Genomic DNA, 14,657 nt, shown 5'->3' on the forward strand with positions numbered 1-14,657 from the left:
AACTATCAACAACTTCTCAACACAAAATGACTCAGCGTCCGTCCTCATAATGACTGGCAGGGAGAACCTTCCGGAGGAAAGCTGCCAGGCTCCTGAGTACGGCCACCGGGGTGGAACCGCGGTAAGACAGTCATCACACCAGCCTCCTCCTTCACACAGTAAGCCCTAGAGCAAACCTCTACATATGGAGCAGGTCTCCACACACACACACACACACACACACACACACACACACACACACACACACACACACACACACACACACACACACACACACACACACACACAGAAACAGACAGACACACACAGACACAGACACACACACACACACACACACACACACACACACACACACACACACACACACACACACACACACACACCCCCCCCCCCCCCCCCCCGCGTGGAGCAGGTGTCGCTTGTGGAGCTAAACCGTAAACCCTGCTCCTCCGCATGGCGTTAATCCAGTAAAGGCTCTTATCCTGCAGGAGTTATTACACTGTGAAGAGAGGCTTTATGGTTAATAAACACATCATATCTACTATCTACCTCATATCTGTGTGTGTGTGTGAGTGAGTGAGTGAGTGAGTGAGTGAGTGAGTGTGCGTGTGTGTGTGTGTGTGAGTGGTGTGTGTTTGAAAGTGTGTGTGTGTGTGCGTGTGTGTGGTGTGTGTTTGAAAGTGTGTGTGTGTGCGTGTGTGTGTTTGAAAGTGTGTGTGTGTGGTGTGTGTTTGAAAGTGTGTGTGTGTGTGTGTGTGTGGTGTGTGTGTTTGAAAGTGTGTGTGTGTGTGTGTGTTTGAAAGTGTGTGTGTGTGCGTGTGTGTGTTTGAAAATGTGTGTGTGTGTGTGTGTGTGTGTGTGTGTGTGTGTGTGTGTGTGTAGTCCACCTCCAGCCTCTCTGGTACCTGAGATCTGAATAAACAACCAGTAAACAGGAGTGATGAGAGAACCTGACCTGCACTAGAATAACCCCCTCCCCCGTCTCCCCCTGTATCTCCCCCCTGCCTCCCCCTGCCTGTCACCTCCTCTCTAGTGCCTACCTGCCCTCCAGCTGAGACCCCATGACTCATTACCCCCCACCCCTCCACCCCGGCTCCCCCTGTCTGCCACCCCCTCCCTGGTGCCTACCTGCCCTCCAGCTGAGACCCCATGACTCACACATCTCCTCCCCCCAGCCTCCCCCCCCCCCCTCTCTCCCCTAGCCCTTCAACACGTGTGTATATATGTGTGTGTGTGCGTGTGTCTGTGTGTGTGTGTGTATATATATATGTGTGTGTGTATCTGTGTGTGCTTGTGTCTGTGTGTGTGTGTGTGTGTATATATATATGTGTGTGTGTGTGTGTATCTGTGTGTCTGTGTGTGTGTCTGTGTGTGTGTGTGTGTGTGTGTGTGTGTGTGTGTGTGTGTGTGTGTGTTGATTCTACTGATTAAGAATTAAGTCAATGACCCGACTGGCTGAGAAAAGAAAACGTGGTAATCTGGAGTTCTAGAACGACTGTCAGGGTGTGGTGCGGCAGTCCTGCGAGGACTCAGAGAGACTAGTGACTGAGTGGGACGGTGGAGCTCATTAAACCTTGAGTGTCGCTTCAGGGGAGGCTAGTGGAGGTAGAAATCAGAGGACGGGCTCATTGTAATGCCCCCCCCCCCCCCAGCGGCCCCCGCTGGAAGAGCTCATTAAAGCCCGAGTCTGGCTGTCAGAGAGCGGGAGAGAAACGGGAGAGACACGGGAGTGACGGACGGATGCTTTAGTCGGTAGACGCGCATCGATCTGTCCTCCGAAACTCCCGTCTGGCAGGACCTCGCCGCGCAGATTCGCTTATCTTGATCACATAATCAGTAGATTGTTTGTAGATCAGTGATTTCTGCGCAGCGCCTCGCTCAGACAGACCCTCTCCAACCGGGGGCTTATCTCCACACCGACCCACAGCCCCTACAAGATTACACCTATCCAAATCCTCTCAGATCTATACAAGCGTCATGGGCATCGATGGATATACAAGCGATTCTAGAACGCTCTCTCACCGACAACGCATGAAGGAGATTTGTGTTGATGGAAAAATACATGATGAAACTGTTTTTGCCGTCTCGCTGTTTTTGTTGGTTTTGTTGCGGAAACAATCAAGCATGATTTAAAAAAAAAAAAAAAGGAAAGACCACCGTAATCTATGATGCTTCGGGATATTTCCTCTAGTTTCCCAGGGGGGTTATTCGGGCCGACGTGCAGAGAGCAGATTACAGCAGCCCTCTATTGCAGATAAATCCATAAGCGGTCCAGCCCCAGATTCAAGGTAGAGAGCTCAGTCTCTGAATGTCATTATCATACCAGGTGCGCTATTTCTCCCTCCCTACGGGTAGCCGGAAGGCCCACTGCGACTATTCATTCATCAAACCGACCGCGGCCGTGACAAAGCAGACGGCACGTCAGGCAGGTATCTGACACATCTTCCCCCATACATGCCAGTGCCATGGAACGGTACACGGACAACACGCCCCCGGAGACAGAGGCTGTAGTCTGCGACGCTCAAACGGGAGAGCGTAGCAAACGTAGAAACGCACTTCATAAAATGCGCATTCGTTTCTGTCGGCTACGCATTTTGTAATGACAGCCTATTAGGCTATAGGGTGATAGCAGCAGGAGCCACTGAACTGATGCAGTGAAAGGCTATAGGCCTGGTGGAATCAGAACATGAGCCTGCCTGTCTGCGCGCTGCCTGCTTTATTCCTGCGGATTTTGTTTCCCCCCCCAATCAGTCCTCAAGCAACACAGGATGCCCCCACCCAATGCATTTATCTCTCCATTTACCAAGGCCAGAGTCCCAGATGGATCTCTCTCTCTCTCTCTCTCTCTCTCTCTCTCTCTCTCTCTCTCTCTCTCTCTCTCTCTCTCTCTCTCTCTCTCTCTCTCTCTCTCTCTCTCTCTCTCATAGGCCTACAAAAGCAGGGAGAGGCTAAGCTGATGTAGGCTACTCAAACATTGTTTTAATTGGTATACAAAATTAGGCGGCGCTGGCATAAATAAATAAATAAATAAAGCATGCTGAGTAGGCTATTCGTTAATTTGGTGTGTTGCCTATCTGACTTGCCAGTCCTCCAGATAGGGTACGTCACATGTAAGCCATGTAGTCGATGCACTGAGCCTTCCTCCTTGTTGACATGTCATTAATCAGTTGACAGTGGTTGCGCATTCATTTGCAAATTAAATCTGTCCAGGATAACGGTGCGCGTCAGCAAAAAGGATACGAATAATTGTTATTCAGGACATGCCACGATATAGATATAAACTTATATATATATTCAATATTAGATATTTCACGACGCCACTTGTCAGCAAAAACATTAACGTAGAGTACACCTGATATGATAACGACAACAATTATAATATTAATAAATAAATGAATATTCCTCTCGGTGCTTACCTCGACATTTCCCCTAACGCACAGGGACAGCACAGCCATCAATATGGGAAACACGGTATGTCCCATTTTCACTCCTTCTTCGTCCGGTTCCTCGGTTCTACAAATATCTTCTTATAATCTGAGTTGATTCCCAAACAAACACAAATACAGTTACATAAAACAGAGAGCGAGATCAGCACCGTCTGTCCTGTCCGTCTCCGCGAGGGGTTCTGCTATCTCCTGCGTGCGCACCAACGGTTCCTGCTCTCTCCTATCACAGACCGGGCTGTTATATGGCCGCAGGCACACCGACAAAAACCAAGCCCTTTTTTTTTTTTCTTTTTTTTTTTTTTACTGAACGCCCATGTACGGGTAAGCATACAATGGATTTTCCTAGGAGCGCAAACACGGAAGACGAGGAGCTGAGCGGCGTTTCGGCTGGCGGAGAGCGACATCTGGTGGAGTTGGAGAGGTAATGCAGGATGATGGATTTGGAAGTACAGATGTCGGCCCTCGCGTCGCGTCCTCTCCTCCGCGTCCAAGCAGTGGAGAAGAATATCTAACGGCAGGAACCTAGCGTAGGAAACGAGTGGAGGACAGAGGAGAGGACGCGAGAAGTAGAGTTTCTTACAACTGAGAGAGGGCCATAGATTGTTCTATCTCTATGTTGGAACATAACAACATTTCTCTATGGTGGGAGTGTTGTCTTATGAGTAATGCTGTGTCGAGAAAGCCATGTGTTTTGTTTTCAGGGATTGGCGATGGTTTCACTAGAAATGAGGACAGGGAGTTTCGTTTTTTTTTATATTTCGCAAGACAACTGTTGAAACTACATTTTCCTGGAAGAGGACGGCCATGGTGTCGGGTCATGTAGCCAATTTTGTGAACAAACCGACGTTTGTCCCTTCCCATTACAATACCGCTCTTTGTCTATGGCTGCACACAATCCAATGTAAATGATTGCCACCTCAATTTTCGAAAAGGCTACGTTAACCCCATCTATTTTGAGAGAGATTCTTATTTGGTAGATTGAAAAGGACAAAGAAGCCTGTAGATAGATAGGAATAGATGACAAGCCTACGTACAAATGAGTCAGGCAGTTCAGTCTTCTGTTTCTAGAAGGTCCATGTAGGCTCCTGTTTCAAACTTCCATATGGAAAAACATATGTGTTTGCTACAATTCCTTATTCCATTACATGCATTACAATCAGCCCGTCCTCCGATTTTTACCGATAGCGGTTTATTTGTGAGCAACGTCCTTTTTTGTTTGCTACTCATGAACGTTTTGGAGTAATGGACTCTTTGCATGCTAACTTTTAAATTGTTGTTGAAAAGTTACATTGATGTAGACACAGTTCGATTGGCAAATGTGCACTTTGGTAAAAACCTTTTTGGGACAATTATGTTTTTGATGCTGATGAGCAGACATACTACTCTATCCATCTAAAAGGGAAAAATAGCAGTTGCGTACTCTATGCATCTCTATGGGACATACAGCAGGTGCCTACTCTATGTATCTCTATGGGACAGACAGCAGGTGCCTACTCTATGTATCTCTATGGGACAGATAGCAGGTGCCTACTCTATGTATCTCTATGGGACAGACAGCAGGTGCCTACTCTATGTATCTCTATGGGACAGATAGCAGGTGCCTACTCTATGTATCTCTATGGGACAGACAGCAGGTGCCTACTCTATGTATCTCTATGGGACAGACAGCAGGTGCCTACTCTATGCATCTCTATATGGGCTCTCCCCATCTAATCAAAGTTCATTTAGGAGAGTGCGCCCTCCAGTGTTTATAACTCTATGGTATCAAAACAGTGACTCAGCTCTGTCAATTATCGGCACCAGTCGATAAAAAAATAGTTCACCAGTAGACATTTTGAATGCTTCCCCCCAGTCCTGCCCCCTCCTGTCATCTCCCTTGACCCTCAACAGTCTACTGTCCCTCACTTTGGCCGTGTCCGAAACCTCGTACTGCCTACTGTTTACTAAAAGTATCTACTACCATACTACATGCTATTTAGAGTCCACTGTTTACTAAAATGTATGCAGTAAGTGGTACATGTCAACATGCTAAACCTCATTCATACTGAGAAACTGTGGCCATGGCTGAATGGTGGAAGTATATTTATTTACTTATTTAACCTTTATTTTAGCAGGGAGTCCCATTGAGACCAAGGTCTCTTTTACAAGGGAGCCCTGCATACACACAGTTTACAATCAGAATCAGAATCTTTTATTTGGCCAAGTATATTTGCACATGCAGGAAATTGACTTGGTGAGGTTGGTGCATGGGACATAAAAAAACAATAGCCATCATACATAATACACATACAAAATTACAACATAATAAAACACAGTCAACAAAAACAAACACTTTTTTGCAATGAACTGATACTGCATACTAATCGTACTACCTACTATTTAGGCCACACTGTTGCGCGACACATTTCAACATAGATGACGCACTTCAGCATAGTGAAGCATTTGAACACAGGCCTACTATGTTATTCATACTGAGAAACCATCATCTGTAACTCAACCATGTTATTCATGGTAACTGGTTATATTTCGCTACAGCTCGGCTCCCTGACCTGCTCCATTGAATTGTGGGACTAAAATCGGTAAGGACGTCCTGAATATTATGCAGTGAATTCATGTGATACATGGAAAGGCATCTAGTATGACATCATGGCATTTTATACATACTCAATGGTGGTAAACTTTGCATGCTGCAAAACTATGACATCCTGAAAACGCGGACTAAATTTCAGTCAGTCAGCAACAACAACACACATCACAGCTGACATATAGATACACAGCAGCATCCTACTACAACGACAGCATAACATAAATAAAATATTGGAAACAAATAAGAACATTTCCTCATTCGTACCTTTCCTCGCTCGTTACGTTAACCTCACCTGGCGGACGAGCCGGATCACCGTCCTACGTCACCGCAGGTGTGGCCTTGTCGAAAGTGTCAGTTTCGAGATGTCAAATCTGTTGTCGTGAAGTAGCCCACACACCTCAGTCACCACTCCACAAACACAGGATTTTGACTCTTTGGAGGAATCAACAAAAGGACCGTTGCCCCTTTTTACAAAGTGTTTAGTGAGAAATTGCATTGATCTTCTTCCTGATCGATCCCTTGTCAATCCTGACACCTCGGGAGTGGGGGGTGGGAGTTGGTTCCGTGTATTTGGAAGTCGATTTGTTCTGATAAAGCAGAGGTTTTCAACCTGCTGGATTTTAACGCTGAAGAAATAGAGGACAATGAATTCCGCAAGGTTTGAATACGAGGTAAGTTTTTGCACAATACCTTCCTACAGGTAGGCTTCTCTGATCAATATCGTGGAGTGTATGGCGATTGCCGCAACTCCACCCTTGAAAGTCGGGAACAAATATTTGTACGTTAGCTTTGTAACCTAAGCATTGTAACCTTGCTTTACTACCACTACCACTTCGTTTCTCCGCAGCCCTAGCCCAAGTGTCACATTTTGCGGTAGACTGAAATAGATGACACCTAGTAGTCTAACTAAATCAGACGAGAGATTAGACTCTTGGTTTCGAGATTGACAGCTCCCCAGGTTGATGACCTGCAGTACGGAGTAGGCTGGAGCGCTGGCCAAGAATCCCAGTGATTCAGCAATAACAATAATCTGCAATGATTACAGGATCTTTACATCTTCTTTACATGTTTGCGCTGTTTCACTACTGTTGAACTTGACACACATGTTTAGGTTACGACTGTAAATGTAGGTTACGACTATACAAACGTCTAAAAACGGTCACCACACCCGACGATCGACTTTGAAGCGCTGCCAAATGGCTACAGGTTGTTAAAAAACGGTTACAACATTTGTTTTAGCTACAGCAGACTACTATTGAACTCTTCCCCTAGATTATCGACTCCAATGCTTCATTCTCGCGCAGGGCTTTTTGAAGGGATCAAACGGTCAATTTCTAACTTTTTAAAGTTGATAATGAATGTCAAGACTCATTATCAATGAAATCATTCCAAGATAATTGGATATCTAATACATTTTGCAGATTAGTTTCTGGCGGTTAGGCTGGCTGGAGTGCTGTCATTATCACGGTGGTTCCTCCCCTCCTCTCCCAGGTCAGCCAATGGGCTCTGGTGTTCTGTAGCAGCTCAGCTGGTAGTGTTGGGTCCAGTCCTCTCTCCCAGCCCTGGGTCGGGCCCTGGGTCCAGTCCTCTCTCCCAGCCCTGGGTCGGGCCCTGGGTCGGGCCCTGGGTCGGGCCCTGGGTCCAGTCCTCTCTCCCAGCCCTGGGTCGGGCCCTGGGTCGGGCCCTGGGTCGGGCCCTGGGTCCAGTCCTCTCTCCCAGCCCTGGGTCGGGCCCTGGGTCGGGCCCTGGGTCCAGTCCTCTCTCCCAGCCCTGGGTCGGGCCCTGGGTCCAGTCCTCTCTCCCAGCCCTGGGTCGGGCCCTGGGTCGGGCCCTGGGTCCAGTCCTCTCTCCCAGCCCTGGGTCGGGCCCTGGGTCCAGTCCTCTCTCCCAGCCCTGGGTCGGGCCCTGGGTCGGGCCCTGGGTCATACGGTGGCTTTAGTGTGGAGCTCATCCTCATCTCCTGTTCCTGTGTCTGGCCCTGGCCCTGTTCAAGCCATGCTCAGCCCCAGATTACCAGCTAGTGTTAGTCTCCTCTCCTCTCCTGCTACTTTCCTCTCCTCTCTTTTCCTCTCCTCTCCTTTCCTGCTCATCTCCTGCTGCCATGTGGAAGACCCAAGCGTCTACCATTAGGCCAAGAGGACATCCTCAATGTCTGCGCCCGGCACTTTGGCTTGCATGTCTAAGGTAGGGCTACCTCATCACGAGAGCCTGATTCCAAATCACATCTGCTATACTAGAATTGGGTGTACGGGCAAGCATCCCTGCCCTCTCCCAGCCTGTCTCCAGTACAGACCTAGTGTTGAGCCCTCTCCTCCCCTCTCCTCTCCCCTCCCCTCCCCTCCCCTCCCCTCCCCTCCCAGTCCAGACAATGTTAACCTGCCTCTGAGTACAATAGCTAGCTGTCAGCCCCTCTTCCTCCTCTCCCAGAACCAGGTGATGCCCAGGACCGTTTCCAAAAGTAGGATTCTGTAGTCTGCACGCCTCCCAGTCAGGTGATGGCGGTGAAACTCAGGCTTGTTGTGACTCGATCCCCCCGTCCCCCCCGCCCCCCATGTCCCCCCCCGTTCCCTGCTCCCAGAGAGCAGGATCAGACAGATCAGAGACCAGACACACAGGAGAGGATTGAGAGACAACGGTAGGTCTATCTGTCTATCGCTATGGCGACCACCCTTTATCTGTTAGCTACAGTATGTTCATTCAGAATAGCGTTGGTCAGGTAGGGTAGGGTTGATTTGCGGAGGGTAGCGGAGTGGAGTGGAGGGTGGGGCAGGGTAGTAGGGTTAGCTTACTGGTAGGGTAGGGTTGTGTTGTGTTGTGTAGGGTAGGGTAGGGGTATGGTAGGGTACAATCTGCCAGTGTATTTGATATACAGTGCCCTCCATACGTATTGGAAAGAGGAGGCATTTTGTCTTCTTTTAGATCGATACTCCCAATAGTCATTTTTTTTCTTCTTTCTGATCTGTGTGTGTGTGTGTGTGTGTGTGTGTGTGAGACAAGCCATAGTGGATCACATGTTCCCTCGCTCCTGTGTAGCGTGTTGACATGGGCGTCGCCCGCAGCCTGCTGCGTGTTCAGGTCATGTTCAGGAATGTACACACAGTCGTCCTTGTTTTGCAGAGCTGAAGATAACCCATGTGTTTGATACACTGTTTACTCCTGGGCAGCCCGTCCACATCGCCTGCAGATACACTGTTTACTCCTGGGCAGCCCGTCCACATCGCCTGCAGATACACTGTTTACTCCTGGGCAGCCCGTCCACATCGCCTGCAGATACACTGTTTACTCCTGGGCAGCCCGTCCACATCGCCTGCAGATACAATGAAAGAGAAACTAAAGCTGAAGACTGTCAGCAGAGGCCTGTTAGAAGGCTGTCTCTCTGCTAGGCTAGCTAGCATTGATGGTGTTCAGTCTCTCTGCTAGGCTAGCTAGCATTGATGGTGTTCAGTCTCTCTGCTAGGCTAGCTAGCATTGATGGTGTTCAGTCTCTCTGCTAGGCTAGCTAGCATTGATGGTGTTCAGTCTCTCTGCTAGGCTAGCTAGCATTGATGGTGTTCAGTCTCTCTGCTAGGCTAGCTAGCATTGATGGTGTTCAGTCTCTCTGCTAGGCTAGCTAGCATTGATGGTGTTCAGTCTCTCTGCTAGGCTAGCTAGCATTGATGGTGTTCAGTCTCTCTGCTAGGCTAGCTAGCATTGATGGTGTTCAGTCTCTCTGCTAGGCTAGCTAGCATTGATGGTGTTCAGTCTCTCTGCTAGGCTAGCTAGCATTGATGGTGTTCAGTCTCTCTGCTAGGCTAGCTAGCATTGATGGTGTTCAGTCTCTCTGCTAGGCTAGCTAGCATTGATGGTGTTCAGTCTCTCTGCTAGGCTAGCTAGCATTGATGGTGTTCAGTCTCTCTGCTAGGCTAGCTAGCATTGATGGTGTTCAGTCTCTCTGCTAGGCTAGCTAGCATTGATGGTGTTCAGTCTCTCTGCTAGGCTAGCTAGCATTGATGGTGTTCAGTCTCTCTGCTAGGCTAGCTAGCATTGACAGTGTTTGGTGTTCAGTGTTCACCAGGTAGGCTAGACACGAGTCTAGTTGTCTGGAGTTAAACAGTACTTAGAGTAGCTGCTAGTGTAATCAAGCACAGTATGGAGAACTGGCTCATAGAGATAGGATGAGTTTGATTTTTGTGTGTGTGTGTCTGTGTTCAGGGCAGGCCGGGACAGCTGTGAGGAAGTGTGTGTGTGTGTGTGTGTGTGTGTGTAGGTCAGGATGTGTGTGTGTTCAGTGAAGATGACAACTGTGACTTACAGCAATGTCAGGTGGTACAGTCACAATGTCAGGGGGTACAGTCACAATGTCAGGTGGTACAGTCACAATGTCAGGGGGTACAGTCACAATGTCAGGTGGTACAGTCATAATGTCAGGTGGTACAGTCACAATGTCAGGTGGTACAGTCATAATGTCAGGTGGTACAGTAGTTTCACACACATTTCCTCTCACTGCTGTCACAGTCTGACTCACTCTTGAGTCAGGGGAGGCTGGTGGAGGTAGAAATGAGCCCGTCCTCTGATTGTCATGCATGGAATGGAATCAGGAATGGTATCACACACTGGGTGTTTGATGCCGTTCCTCATTCCGTTCCATGCATTTACAATGAGCCCGTCCTCCGATTTCTACCTCCACCAGCCTCCCCTGAGTCCGACACACTCGGAGTTGTATTGATGGAATGGCTGCTATTCCCACCGACCATCTCGGGTCACATGTTCATTGAGAGTATTCGGTTTAGTCGGTCATTCTGTTGTATGCATGACAACTATTTGTCTAAGTTCCTTCTGAAACTTTAAAGAGCAACTGCTTACTTGCAAAAGTCACTGTGATTAATGATCACTGACGGATTTGGTCAATAGACCTTCTAAAGTGTACAAAAACAGATCAGTTCCTTGCCCCAGGTTTCTAGAGGACTCCATTTGTTGTTGGGCACTCCAGACTGTATTCACTTCCACCTGACAGAGACCCGAATGGGACTGATGATGACTCCCAACTCAGAATTCTATGGAGGGAATTTCAAAGAGCCGTGTGTGGGTGTGTGGGTGTGTGGGTGGGTGGGTGTGGGTGTGTGTGGGGTGGGTAACAGAGCAGGTTGAGTAGACCTTGACAGACAGACTCTGTTACAGAGAGAGAGGAATGTTTACTGGCTGGTTCAGCTCAGATACCTCTCTCTCTTTCTCTCTCACACACCAGGGTCATCAGTGCACACCAGGGTCATCAGTGCACACCAAGTAGGACTGTGTTAGCCTGTCATCAGCCCTGGGAGCCAACGCAAGGCCTCAAATCAGAGTTTATTCATCACATGCACAGGATACAGATGTCGACGCCACAAGGAAATGCTTGTTACCTTTCAGCAGTGCAGTGGGAGTAGAAGGAATAGAAGGAATAGAAGGAATAGAAGGATGGCAATAAAAACAAAAAGGTGTTGGTTATCACGACCCAGGCATAGCCACTGACCCTCCTCCTCTCCTCCTCTCCTCCTCTCCTCCTCTCCTCCTCCCTCCCTTCTTCAATTATGACTGATGTGTTGTGAATCGTCATATGTTTATAACATCACCTTATCATTCTGCTCATCAAGTCATGTTACATGCGTGTAGCGTGTGTGTAGATGCGTGTAGCGTGTGTGTAGATGCGTGTAGCGTGTGTGTAGATGCGTGTAGCGTGTGTGTAGATGCGTGTAGCGTGTGTGTACATGCGTGTAGCGTGTGTGTAGATGCGTGTAGATGCGTGTAGCGTGTGAGTAGATGCGTGTAGCATGTGTGTAGATGCGTGTAGCATGTGTGTAGCGTGACCTCATTTACACGCCTGTCAGTTATCAGCGATCACATGTCACTGGCTAAAGAGCAGTAGGGTCCTGTTCAGAGGTGGGATCTATTCTGGTTCTGATTTCACTATTTGATTCCACTCGAATAGCTACTGTATATCGTTTTATTTGCATGTTTTTCCCTCCCTCCCTTTCTCTCTCTCTGGCCCTCCCTCTCTCTCATTCATCTGCCTCCTCTTGCTCTCTCTCTCCCTTTTTCTCTATCTCTCTCTCTCGCTCTCTGTCTCCCTTTCTCTCTCCTCTATCCTTCCCCCTCTCCCTGTGACTCAGGGATTTCTCTGTCCCTCCCACTCTCTCTCTCTCTCTCTCTCTCTCTCTCTCTCTCTCTCTCCTTCCCCCTCTCCCTGTGACTCAGGGTGAAACTGAACTATCCAGATGACTTGTCATGTTGGTGCCTGAGGCCTTGTGGGGTGTTGTGGTAGCAGCCTTGTTCTCCTCATCCAGACACAGATGGATACACACACACACACACACACACACACTCTAACCACCCTCCAGAGCTGCCACTGGCATATGGAAGGTGTTGTTTGCTTCCTGGTTGATGATTTAACCACCATTGGTTGAATGAACAGCTCCAATCATGTGAGCTCTTGGTTAACCTTTAACTTGGTAAACAGGTGGAATGTCAAGTCACTCCATCAACTGCAGCTCAAATGTGTGAATGCACAATACACAGGGCTACAGGCCTACATTCTACATACCTGTGTACATGTACACTCTACATACGTGTGTGTGTGTGTGTGTACACTCTCAGCCACACCTCAGAACAGAGCTCCTTCTCCCACCAGTTGGACAGGTTAGGCTAGGCCTGTTAGTCTACAGCTAATACACTGCTTACAGCTTACCTCAGGCTAACCAGCCTGCTCTCCAGTGCCTTACCTCAGGCTAACAGGTAGGCTAACAGTGCCTTACCTCAGGCTAACCGCTAGGCTAACAGTGCCTTACCTCAGGCTAACCACTAGGCTAACAGTGCCTTTACCTCAGGCTAACCGCTAGGCTAACAGTGCCTTACCTCAGGCTAACCGCTAGGCTAACAGTGCCTTATCTCAGGCTAACAGCTAGGCTAACAGTGCCTTACCTCAGGCTAACAGTGCCTTACCTCAGGCTAACAGCTAGGCTAACAGTGCTTTACCTCAGGCTAACCACCTGCCTCTCCTAGGGACACACCAAGTGGTCACACTGGACATTAACTCACCAACTGCCAAAGAATTCCGGAACACTCACCACCTAGAGTGCCAAGTGTTTTATGTGGTATTTACCTACAGTAGCAACAACACTCTGATTGTCTTCAAAATGAAGCATCGTCATTTATGCATTTTTGGCACTCTATGTTGACAGTTTAGGGGAGTTTATTCACCCTCGGCACTAAATGAGTTAAAGGGACGCCACTTCACCACTTTGTAAGCTCATATTCATGACCGTCAGCACTATACCAGTGTCAACAGTCCACGGAGGGGAGGGGAGGTGTGTGTGTGTGTGTGTGTGCGGGGGTGAGAGAGTACTTTCAGGTCACTAAACAGGTTTTGCCCGTCAAGTTAACAGGATTTGTTGTGAGCCTGTTTAAACGTGTCTCTGATGTAGTGTACTGTGTGTGTGTGTGTGTGTGTGAGAAAGGCTGACAGAATGGTTCATTGTGTACAGGTCTATATTGGTCATTTTAGGGAGACAAGCAGAGCTATTGTCTGTCCTCTCCTGGCCTGCTTAGTCAGAGTTGCCTCGTATCACTGTGCAGTCTGTGTGTGTGTGTTTGGGCTTGCTGGTACTGATGGTCAGTCTGTGGGAGTGTTTGGGTCAGCTGGTACTGATGGTCAGTCTGTGGGAGTGTGTTTGGGTCAGCTGGTACTGATGGCCAGTCTGTGGGTGTGTGTTTGGGTTAGCTGGTACTGATTTAGTGTGTGTGTGTGGGGGGGGGGGGGGGGGGACTCGCTGGTTCAGTCTGGTCTTCAGAACCAGAACCGACTGACTGGTCAGTTCTGGTTTTAGGCTGAGGGGGGAAGGCCCAGGCTAGCTGGTGTGGTTCGTAGAGACGGCCTGGGCCTTTCTTACTCAGCCTAAAACCCTCTCTCTGTAACTCTCCACCCTCTCCCTACCCCTCCCCTCTCTATCTCTCTCTCTCTCCACCCTCTCCCTACCCCTCCCCTATCTCTCTCTCTCTCTCTCCACCCTCTCCCTACCCCTCCCCTCTCTATCTCTCTCTCTCTCCACCCTCTCCCTACCCCTCCCCTATCTCTCTTTGTATAGCACTGTAGCAGAGTCAGTTTGTGACTGTCTGTAGTTGCCCCCCCCCCCCCCCCCCCTCCAAGGTCAGTGAGTGGATGCTAGTGGAGGATGGGCTCATTGTAATGCATGGAATGGAATGGTATCTGCTCCTGTGTTAAGACTAGGGGTGGGGACTGCTACTGTGTTAAGACTAGGGGTGGGGACTGCTACTGTGTTAAGACTAGGGGTGGGGACTGCTCCTGTGTTAAGACTAGGGGTGGGGACTGCTCCTGTGTTAAGACTAGGGGTGGGGACTGCTCCTGTGTTAAGACTAGGGGTGGGGACTGCTACTGTGTTAAGACTAGGGGTGGGGACTGCTACTGTGTTAAGACTAGGGGTGGGGACTGCTCCTGTGTTAAGACTAGGGGTGGGGACTGCTACTGTGTTAAGACTAGGGGTGGGGACTGCTACTGTGTTAAGACTAGGGGTGGGGACTGCTCTTGTGTTAAGACTAGGGGTGGGAGGGGACTGCTCTTGTGTTAAGACTAGGGGTGGGAGGGGACTGCTCCT

General features: G+C 48.9%; 1 protein-coding gene across 4 annotated transcripts in view; it reads left to right on the forward strand.

Annotated features, from left to right (window-relative positions):
- The first annotated feature begins 6,439 nt into the window (after nt 1-6,439).
- Nucleotides 6,440-14,657, forward strand: part of st14 (ST14 transmembrane serine protease matriptase) — a 31,017-nt gene continuing 22,799 nt past the window's right edge. For 3 of the 4 annotated variants that reach the window (XM_083678952.1, XM_083678953.1, XM_083678954.1), the window contains exon 1: nt 6,440-6,704. In XM_083678952.1, coding sequence (XP_083535078.1) covers nt 6,678-6,704 — 27 coding nt within the window. In that variant the 5' untranslated portion in view covers nt 6,440-6,677. Of the gene's footprint in view, nt 6,705-8,638; nt 8,669-14,657 lie in introns of those variants that run through there. The other variant, XM_083678955.1, reaches the window with a different exon arrangement.

Source organism: Argentina silus, assembly GCF_951799395.1.
Source record: "Argentina silus genome assembly, chromosome: 10".
NCBI lineage: Eukaryota > Metazoa > Chordata > Actinopteri > Argentiniformes > Argentinidae > Argentina > Argentina silus.